The sequence below is a fragment of the Glycine max genome, chromosome 15 (assembly GCF_000004515.6).
Source record: "Glycine max cultivar Williams 82 chromosome 15, Glycine_max_v4.0, whole genome shotgun sequence".
In the NCBI taxonomy this organism is placed as follows: Eukaryota; Viridiplantae; Streptophyta; class Magnoliopsida; order Fabales; family Fabaceae; genus Glycine; species Glycine max.
This window is the reverse complement of record NC_038251.2, coordinates 4,456,677-4,468,245: the sequence shown is the minus strand read 5'-3', so window position 1 is coordinate 4,468,245 and position 11,569 is coordinate 4,456,677. Positions and strand designations below refer to the sequence as shown.

Genomic DNA, 11,569 nt, shown 5'->3' with positions numbered 1-11,569 from the left:
TTATTAAAATTAAAATATATAAATAATTATGTAAAAAAAAAAAATTCTCCCTCGTTTGATCCACTCCCGAGTCCGTCCCGGATCCTAATTGCATACAACTAATTAATAATGACAAATAAATCTGAACATGCTTATATACCTTGAGTTCTTTTTTGGATCAGCGTATATACCTTGAGTTCAAGTTGACTATGAAAGAAAAAGGTTATTTCTGAAAAAGATGAAATAACTAATTCTAGAAGAAAAAATATTTTTTCAGGATTTATGTACAGTTACAAATCTATATTTAGAATTTCATTTGTAATATTTTAAAAAATATTGTACAAATATTTAAAATAATTAATAATAGATCATTCTATTTTAATTAATTTTATGTGTACTTTTTATTAACTGAACCCCTTCTTTACAAAAAAGATAAAAGAAAAATGGATGTATAAGAAACAAAACTCATTAGAATTATAATTTTTTTGTTTAGTGTATGAAATATACACACTAATTTTCATAAATCATATCTTTTATTTTATTTTCAATTTTTGGTCCCTAAAAATATGAGGTAGTGATAAATTAATTCTTGAAAGATGAAAATTTAAATTTAATCTTTTAATATGTAAAAAATATGATAAACTAATCCTAATTAAATTTGCAAGATTATTTTTATTATAAAATTATAATATTTAAGGATTAATTTAATAATAAATACTTTCAAAAATTAATTTGATATTAAATTTTAAAATTCAATGATTAATTTATCATTAAATTATTATAGGATTAATTTATCATATTTTTTACAAACATCAATTTATTTTCTTTTCACGCTTAATGATAAAAATGGGTATTTAAAAAAAAAAAGTATTTTGATGTAGTGAGATCAGTCAAGGTCGAGTTTAAATCTTTTTCCAACTTGTTAAAGCGGAGTTGGAATTGGAAATATATTAGAATTAATATTTTACTTCTATACTTTTATTTTTATAACTATTAAATATATATTTTAATCAGTTAAAATTTTATATAATTTAAATAATAATGATAGAATAATAAAGTTAAATTACACATTCAGATAAAATATGATTTAATTCTAATTTTATGTTTTTTGTTATTTATTAATTAAGGAACATATTATGAAAAACGTGCTCCAGTAGAGGGTAGTGCAGATGTTCTAAAATGTGCATCGAGGTTTGCTTTCCCGTACGGATAGCTTGATGCAATGTATTAATGTGAGACTGAGACACATGGTCAGTTCTCAGAACTAGTAATTGAAAACTCAGGCACGTGGTTCTCGTTTCTGTATTGGAAGATGCCAATATTATTATTAAACATTTTTTTACAAATTTTATACATACATTTAAAAATTACAGTATATTTTAAAATTAAAGAAAATGATTTTTATGTTGTTCATTTTTATAGTTTACAAAACATTTTTCCATATCTCATATATATGTGGTCTGATAATCATTTTTAATCTTTTTTTAGTGATTTTTTTACGTAAAAATTAAATATAATTAGCATATTATGTTTCACTAATTGAGTTATATTTTTCAATTTTTGAATTTGTTTGGATGGGTGAAAGAGGAGGAAATTAATGGTTGAAATTTTATAATTCTTCTTTCTTTTGGTTTGTCCCAAAAAGATGAAGGATGAAAGCATTTTAGACGGGATCCCAGTTAAAACGCATTCGATCCAAACTTGAACGGAAAATAGAATAAGTACACATGTATAAACATTTTAGTTGTTTTATATGATATTTATGTTATTATATATATTCCTTTCTTTCTCTTTCTACATAACCAAAAATACTTTCTTTTATTTTCATGCAAATCAAAAATCAATTAACACTTCACTTCATTAATGATATATTTAATAAATAATATAGTGCTCTTTTAAATATGCTTTAAGTAAATTAATATACATTGTTAGATAACATATAAAAAAAATCCATTTTATATGAAATTTAATGTAAATCGTGAGAAAGATAATATCAAATCATTCAATAAATTAAATTTGATTGGTTAATTTCATATTTAATGTTTATTTTTAAAAAATAGTTAAATATTAAATACGAAATTACCCAATTTAATTTATTTATTTTCAAATATCATAACTTGAAGGAATTAGTATATACTAATGAACATGTGAATTAATTGACATAAAATTATTTTATTTTAATAAGTGATTTCAAATTTAAGTTTTGCAAATACTTGCTCTAAAAAAAATACAAGATTTTTTTTCATAAATCAAATGTTACTCAATTATCAACCCAATATTCATATAGAACCAAATTTTAGTGCATCATATAATTTAATGTGCAACTTTATTTTTAAAAAAAATATCATTACTTGAACTATTATGGATTAGAATGTCAAATCTTCGTTTTCACCGTCATCTATTTACATATGAGAAAAGTAGTGAAAGATAAATAATTTTTTAAAATAAATTAAATGGTACTCAATTATCAACCCAAACAGAACAAAATTTAGTACATGCTTGTACTATCTTGGAGGCAACTTCAAGGTATTATCATACCAAAAAAAAAAGAAAATCAATAAATTTATTTTATACACGTTGTATATAGTTATGACAATACAACTGTTTAATAGGTTACATAAATTGTTTAAAAAGACATGTTTCCCCGGTGGACACTTGAACTCTCCACATATAATAATTAATTTAGATGTTGAACTGTAGTAATTTATATTTTTTAGTTGTTATAGTTTTCTATAATTATAAACAAGTTACACTATTTTTAATTTATTTCTATTTTTAAGAATTATGAAAAAAGACAAAAATAATATATTTATTTTCAATTTTTTTAAAATAGAAATAAACAAAACACTGGGTTATCACATCTGACATAATGACAACAGCAAAGTTCTTTTTAGGTTAGCAAATAAGTTGCTACAACTGTGAATTTTTTTCCCAGTATAAATCCAGCGGTACATTCACCAGCAAATTGTTAAATGCGGAAAACAACATTGATCTTGACTGAGACAGAAATAGAAGCAAATGCATTCACTTGTAGTCTTCTGAACCAACATTTTTGTTTCATTCAAACAAAGACAACCTGCATAAACATAGATATTAGGATAAGCATGAATAAGAAGAATTAAGCTTCTGAAGTATCACCAGATTTATGGAAGTATTCCATATATTTTGTATTCTCTCCGGTCAGTTTAGTAGACATGTTATTAAACATGTTAGATATGTAATCAAGTTATTGGATATAAATGGTTAATGTGTTAAAATTAAGTTTATCAGATTTTAATTATTTCTTAGTCAAATTTTGGATTAATCAAATTTTTTTTCCTATGATGCAAAGAGGGTTAAGAAAAAAAAGAATATTAAGATGTTAATCAGTAAGCTTGTAGTATTATAGGATAAAGTGTAAACTAACCCCAGCTTGAGAGATGTGTCTGAACTACCATTGTCCGGAGGAAATTCAGATGAACTACAGGTAAATGACTCGTATGATTGCCTTTGTTCTTGTAAGAAGCTCTGTACGTAAAAAATGCTGTTACATATATTACTAAGTCCGTCGTCCAAAAGTATCTCTATCAGAAAGCTCGGGGACCACAAATAAATGGGCAAGATTTTGAAAAGCCTAATCACCTGCTTCAATTTCTGGTTCTCTTCCATAAGTTTGGCTTCCTTCATGAGCAACATTGCCAAACATCGTTGCAGAAAAATGTTGTGTGAATAAAGATAGATAAAAAAAGAAATTGCTTATAGGCTGCATTATTATAAGCAAAATAAAATAAAATACTCATTTTTTAACACTTCATTTATACTATAACGAAAAAATAATACCTTCATCTTAGTTTCTAAATATCACGTGGATCTCTCCCTGTTTCTGAATCAGATAGATGGCTTCTTCAAATTATTTTGACTAGGATAAATTTTAATAAATTCACGAGTTGAACTTATATCTTTTAGGTTTCATGTTGGAAATCAAGTATGAGAGATTGGCATTGAATTGGAAAAAACTAACGCAAACATAAAACAACCAAATCAAACACCCTCTAAAGTTTTTTTAGCAACCTTTTGCAAGTTCCAATTTACTTCCTCACCTAGGTTACCCACAAATAGCTAACGACACAAAGTTAATTTACAATTTTTTTTCACATATAGTTCAAGTTAACTTCACTATGTGTGATACGCTGTCCTCATAACTAAATTAATTCCTCATACATCACAAAGGATGAAATTTATTTGACCAAAACTACGAATAATAACTCAAAAACATAAGATTTGATATGTATCTGAACGTTGTTGTTTTTACCTTTGTTTTAAGGTGGTTGATCTCTTGTATAACTTTTTCGTCCTGAAATTTACATGTTATGTCAAAAGCATACATAACTTATAAGCACAAGGTCGAATTAATTTACAGGTACAATCAAGTTTTTGAGAGTACAATTAATTTGGAACGAACCTTAGTTTTTGAAATAGTGGTCCAACGTCTTTGAAGAATGTCCTCCAGTTTCTGCAATTCTTTTATTTTCAATCCTTGCAACTCTTCCTCATTCAACTGACTGCATTAAATATTCATTTATGGAACCATGTCTCTCAATTTTTTTTATCAGCAACATAAAGGGTACAAGGGTACCTAACCCTTGTAAAAAAAATTATATTGTCCAAATCCACAAAAATCCCCTAACATCCCAAGGTTGCACCATATTTATATTCTGAAATAATATAAATATATATTAACCGAGGAAATTAATACCAAGATGTACCCAACGAGGACTAACATACAAAGCCTACACCAAATAAATCTATCTGAAATAATATAAATATATATTAACCGAGGAAATTAATACCAAGATGTACCCAACGAGGACTAACATACAAAGCCTACACCAAATAAATCTATCTATGACATCCCGAAAATAAAGCATATATAGGTGCCTCCAGCAATTTTCATTCAGGGCATCTCATGTATATTTTTATGGCGCATGCATTGTATATATAAAGTCTAAATTAAAGTAGTTGCAGTGCAGTGCAGTGCAGTGCAGTGCATACCTCAGTTCATTAGTCTTATCTTCTATTTCCTTGCGCAACGGCAGCATGCCAAAGGAGTCACTTCCAAGCTATATTATATAGATTATATTAGAGTTTCAAAAAAATAATAACTCATGATTTTACAATTGTGCATGCTTAAGCAAGCTACGTCAATACTTTATCTAAATCAATTTTTACTTTTTTCATTGTTCCAGAGGTAATTAAGGATGCAGAAGGCTGTAGAAACATTGTGATATCATTCATCACTAGTTGCCAAGCAGTTACAAGAGCAGATTCACTTCAGACATTGTGATAGATGATGGATTCGAATCTTTCACTAACAAAAATTAACAAACTAATAATTTATATTTGTTAATAAAAAAACGTTAAATATAGTAATATACCACCGCATCAATATTAATCTACGATAAGAAAATTGAAAAATAACTGACGTGAAATTTATAGAATCATTAGAAAATTGTTTCAAATGTCCATGAGAGATTGCTTAGCCGGTAACAAGTAACAACAATACTTATTCCACTAGGTATAATCATTACACAAATCAAATCAAAGACATTAGACACTTAAAAAAACATTGTATTTTAAAATCATCCGAGAAGCCAAGACATACGCCAAAAAAACAGAAGAAGCAAACAGCAGAAGTTACTCCGCTGAACTTGCTTTTTCATAGTAGTAAATTGAATATTCAATCGTTCAAGGAATATTGAAAAGCTAGTATACGTAATTATACCTGTTGACCAATAGATGGATTATCCAATCCTTGAATCCCTGAATGCTGATTACGCCTTTCAAGTGTTTGTTGCATGCTGATAATAACAAGGACATTAAAATTAAATTCAAAACTTCCTCTTCCTATTTCCTTTGAACCAACGCATGGGCTCATGGAATCAAGAACTTTATATAATTATATTATCATTGTATGATTAATTTTTATCTAATTGTATTACATCAAGTAGTTTAAATCAAATTTGGGGAGTAATAGAATTAAGTATTTAAATTCATATTAATAGGTATGCATTAAGCTCATAACCTTAGTATAGAGTGCATTTACGAGCTAGCTAGCTAGTGCCTCGATGCATATAGTCCCCACACTGATATGTTGAGAAAATTGAGTATTCGAAAGCCAAGTTGTAGCTTTGGAATCAAATGGCTCGTTTATGTATGGAGAAGACCAATATAGGTTAAAGAAAAGTGAATCAAATATATGGAAAATATTCCAATTTAAAAAAGCAGAAGACCGAATATAACTTTCAGAGAAACAACTAAAAATTGACTCTTTGACCGGAAATTCTCACAGGCAAAACTACAAGATTAGCCCTTAGTTAAAAAATGAGGGTTAAGTAAAAGTCTTCCCAGAAATATGATTCTAGGATTCAAACCTTGACATTGTTAGATAAAGTCTTCCTACAATATATACTTCCTTTGTGATTAATTATTACTGGGACAGTAAAACCATACTCTTATGAGGGTTTCTTAAAATTTTATTTTTGATATAGTTTAATTGTTTCATTTGATTTCTTTCTCGGACTTTACTAAGGTTGGGTTTTTTTTTTTTATCTCTTCAACATGAGCCGGTACCGATTGTTATTCTTGCATAGAAAATTTTCTCGAATAGATAAAAAATTATAAATCAGGAAAGGTTCCGGATCTGGCAGCGGCATGCATATTATTGCTTGCATGACCACGTACTAAATGTATTTAGAGATTAAACTCATTAGGATAGGTTAGTGGTGAAGGTTTAGACAGTCTGCAAGTAATTCTAAGTTCAAACCTATAGCTGTCATTATATATATAAAAAAAAAACATTAGGTAGAGAATTTATATACACATGCTATAAGATCGAAGCACTGTTAAGTGTTTCGTGCATGCTATGTAAAACTCATCATGAAGTAATTTAAAACTGCAATTGTGGAGGCCTTTGAAGTTAGATTTCATCTAAAAATCAAGAGCCGATCTGGGACTTGGATATTTCTCAACATGTTAGATTTCATTTTAAAATTAATTGACATTAAGTAAAGTTGCCTAATAGATATTTAAGTTGTACTCCAAGGATTGGGACAGTTGTGGGACTTGGATATTTTCCAATATTTAATAAATAGTTTCTTGTTTTCTTTGTATTATAAAATGTAACGAAACCCCTTTGACTAGGGTTGATGAACCTAAATTGAATTCATATGTAATCTATATTCTTACTATCTAACACATTTATTTCATTGATCAAATTTGTGTTTATTTTATGTTCTAAGCAATTTTTTATTTGTTATTGAAATTGATCTAAAGTTTGTGTTACAATTGAAAATTTGAGCGTAGACTAGAACTGTGATTGTTTAACAAAATTTTTAAGTGTTTTTAGGAATAGAACATCATAATTTTGAGTTCTTAATATTATTCTCTATTCTCTTTGCTTAATCAGATTGAGCAATATAAAAGGAATTATAAGTACTAATTTGAGTAAAAGGATTTTGAATCTAGAAATAGATACAATCTTAATCAAATTTCATAGATTTGAACTACAATTTCATGTTATGACTTCTGTAGATGTGAATTCAATTGCATAGGAAGACAAGGAAGGAGATACTTATCCTAGTAAGTCTTGAATTTTAGTGAAATTTGCTACACTCTTGTTATTTTTCTTTACATCAATTTTAGTTTTTTATATAGTTAAATTATCTTTTATTGCTCAAATAGATTTAATTTAGTTTTAATTGATAATTGAATCAATCCTTGTAAAAACGATATTCTACTTAACTTTTATTACTTGACATATGAAATTGAAGTGGCATTTTCATATTCTGAGGATATGCGAAATATTTTATATAATCTAATTTTATCCTTTTCTATTTGTTTTCACCTCTACTTTATTTTATCATTTAACTTTAAAATATTAAATTTTAACCAAGCATATTCTTCAGTAAACTCAAATAATATTCCAAATCAATATATTCATCAAAATGTAATTTTTAAGAACATGATAATATGCCCTGAAACAAATATATCCTTAAATAAGCGTAAATATACATGCAATAAGCAGCTAGCTAAATAGTAAACAGTATAAGGAAAACAAAGTTGCGTGATTGGGGAGAACGTTCAGAAAACGCTTAACGGAAAAGGTTGTAATATAAAAAGCCCAAACATTTTGTTTAGGTAGAAAACTTTTTTTTTAAAGAAAATTATTAAGTAGGTAATTGAAAATCTAAGAGCTATAAAAAAAAATAGTCATGAAAATATAGCATATATACACGTGTAAAATGATGAACTCACAGTGCATTATTGGTTATCTCTAAAAAAGTGGTAAATCAAATTTAGAGTTTCGTTTTCATAGAGTAAAATTTTTATAGTGTCATCAACTTAGAAATCAATTTAAATAGTATAATTTTTAAAATAAAATATTTATTATAAAAATTAACATTGTATGTAACTTATAATTAAATTGTAATATAAGAAAATTTACACTGTTAAAATATTCTAATGAAATTGATAGAGTTATTATTATCATATATCTAGTTTCACTTCTATCTCACTTTCATCTAATTTTTTCTTCTTATTTCTCTCTTCAATTAGTTGTTGCTCTCTTTTTTTCTTTTTAGTCACACACCCAATTTGAGTTTCCATTTGATATTGTCTAAGGTTTTAAATTACAGTTATGGCCCACAGTTTATTGTAGCTAGTGGGAAAGATTATAGACAAATGCAGCAGATGCAGCATCAATTATAGTCATGTTCTTATTGTAGACAGTACTGCTCCAAAAACTTTGATGTTGCGGTCAAAGTTGCGATAGCATACTGTATTTTAAAACCTTGGTATTTTCTATAGATCAAACTTATCAATCTCTACATATAAAAATAAACCAAAGGGCCCTTGGACTTAGAGGAGTATCAAAATGGATAAAAATAAGATGATGACCAAGGACATTATGAGTTAGTGTCTGTACGTTTGTGAGCAATTTCCCTTGTACACGGACATTCATAGAGAATGATAAAGATAAAGGCTATATAGAGAATGGTACGGAAAAAAAAAAAAAATATATATATATATATATATATATATATATATATATATATATATATATATATATGTATATATACCTTGAACTAGCGTACTCAAAGAGCTTGCCAGTGGCGGAAAAGACTATGAGAGCAATCTCAGCATCACAGAGAGTTGACAGCTCCTGAGCCTTCTTGAAAAGACCTTTTCTCCTCTTTGAGAATGTTACCTGCCTCGCGTTTATGTTGTCGATCTTCTTGATTGGGATCTTCTTTCTCGTCATATTCTTCTTCTATACATACAATTACACACCTTTCATAATTGATATAATCCAAATTGCGACCCAATTTACATAGATATCCGAGTATTAAAATTAAAGACAAACATTTTCCTCATGTACAAGTATCATAGGGCAACAGATCAAGGTATATATGCATGTACGTATATGAGGGGTTTTGACAGAAAAGCATGTACCATGATAGATCTTCCAAGAATAAACAACAAATTAAGTCTATGGGAAGCATATGAACAAGGAAAGGGAAAAGAAACACGAACTTTACTGAAATAACAGAAACATACAGGTCTTAATTGGTAAGGAATCTGAGACAAACCCTTACCGGTTGGAAAATTTTCAGATAAAAGGTGTTTCAGTTTGAATAATGAAGTATCATACGAGAGAAATAAACCCTTACCTTGCTTGTATTAGAGTCCAGAAATGGATACTAGAATGATTCCTGATTCCTTAATACGTTAATGGCAGCTAAAAGAGAAGGGAAATGAAAATGAATGATGTTTGGTTGGTCTCTAATGGGTAACTCTGATATATCTATCAGTGTGCATCCTTTTCCAATCTCTGGCTCCTATTGTTCAGTTTGGAGTCTAGATAGAAGAAGGAAAGATCCCTTTATATATTTTTAGCAAATGAAGTACTTTTTTTTAATTTGTTTTTTTTCTTCCATTTAGAAGCTTTTCTCTACTTTTTTTTATTTTCTTAGATTCTTTTAAGCCTTTCCGTACAGATAGCTACTGGTATCAATCGCCAGCTATATTAACAACTGATGTGATATGATGTCTATCAATTTTGTAATTATCTCTTTCCTTTGTGACCATTTTGACAAACATTAATATTAAGTTTTGATGGGAGAAAAGAAAATAGAAAGAAAAACAATATAAATAATGATGTATTTTTTTTTATAAATAAAAAGGTCAATTCAAATTTTATATTTTTCTTTTTTTTTCATGTTGTTTTCTTCAATTCAAATGAAAAGTAAGTTTTTTTATAATTAGTATCAACTTTTAATATTGATTAATTTTATTAAGCAATTGGAATTAAGAAAAACTTAATGAAAAATGTTTTATCACGTTAAAAGCATATTATAATAAATACTTTTTAAAATATTTTAAATTATTTAAATATTTTTTTAAGACACTAACGTTAACATATTGTGATATAATTTCTTAAGTAACCATGCGTATTGGTACAATATGATCATTGCCTCCGATGATTAATAGCCGTAAAACATGATTGATCCACCTTAAGTGGAATATTCCTTTTCAATTACAAATTTTTTATTAATAAGACTTGAATCTAACACATTATTTTTTATGAGATTTGAATTCAATTATACTGTTAACATAGTGTGACGTAGTAAATAATTATAATCCCTTCCTCATGTGGTTTTGGCTCCTAAGTTGATTTGTATGTATGCAAGAAATTTATTAAAAGAAATCAAACCCTTAAGTAGACTTGGTGGACTAATCTTCGACATTGAACTAGGGATATTCTGAATTTACCAAAAAATATCAATCATAGTGTTTCATTTATATGATGCTTTTAAGGTTTTGGTATAGATACTTAAAAGAATATTATGACATCATTCATCAAACGTTTTAGTTAAATTAAACTCAATTTGGTCCTGTACATGCAAATTGTACAGAAGCGATTGTTTTTTGTCTGTCATTTTTGTGGTGCTCTAATTTTTTTACCCTTTAAAGTTTAAAGACACCTTCCACCTTTTGCTACTAAGTTTGTCGTTAAGACAAAATAAGATAGATATAAAAATTAGTTAAAAATCAAGAATATGATAAAAAAAATTATTTAATATTTAATGTACACTAGATAAATTTAGAGATAATTCATATGCTATTTTATTTTTTTATGTTTGAGATTAATTAGATAATATCATGATAAGATATAAAATATATAAATTAACTAAAAAATCAATGACATAATTAACATTAAAAAAATTATAATAAATCATAAAGAAACATATATAAACATGACGAATAATATAAGTTTTTGTCATTGATATTATTCTTGAATATATTTTTTTAAAAATGAATAGTATTTATTTAATTTTACAATTGTTAACTTTTAATTAATAATATATTTTAATTTATATGTCAGAGTTTTATAGATATGTATTAAAAAATATCTTGAATACATTTGTATATATTATACGTATATAATATTATATACATGTGTTATAATATGTTACAGAGACATATGTATTATCTTACCATGTAATTTAATTTAGCTCCTTTCACAATATAAAAATTACATTAGACTAATAAT

At 26.9% G+C, this 11,569-nt stretch overlaps 1 protein-coding gene across 3 annotated transcripts; it reads right to left on the bottom strand.

Annotated features, from left to right (window-relative positions):
* Positions 1–2,832: 2,832 nt before the first annotated feature.
* On the bottom strand, positions 2,833–10,179 carry LOC100779453 (MADS-box protein JOINTLESS). Of its 3 annotated transcripts, none has more exons than XR_005888780.1 (9): positions 9,687–10,179; positions 9,096–9,286; positions 5,741–5,816; positions 5,011–5,078; positions 4,421–4,520; positions 4,271–4,312; positions 3,601–3,639; positions 3,386–3,502; positions 2,833–3,055 (listed from the first exon to the last, which is right to left on the bottom strand). XR_005888780.1 is itself a non-coding variant. In XM_006597301.4 (9 exons), the coding sequence occupies exons 2-9, from the start codon at positions 9,275–9,277 to the stop codon at positions 3,037–3,039; spliced, it is 627 nt and encodes a 208-aa protein (XP_006597364.1). In that variant the 5' UTR covers positions 9,278–9,283; positions 9,687–10,177; the 3' UTR covers positions 2,833–3,036. The 3 variants fall into 3 exon arrangements, 2 of the variants coding, with proteins under 2 accessions (XP_006597364.1, XP_006597363.1); XM_006597301.4 differs by having other exon boundaries at positions 3,386–3,486; positions 9,096–9,283; positions 9,687–10,177; XM_006597300.4 differs by having other exon boundaries at positions 3,386–3,486; positions 9,687–10,170.
* Between the last annotated feature and the right edge of the window lie 1,390 nt (positions 10,180–11,569).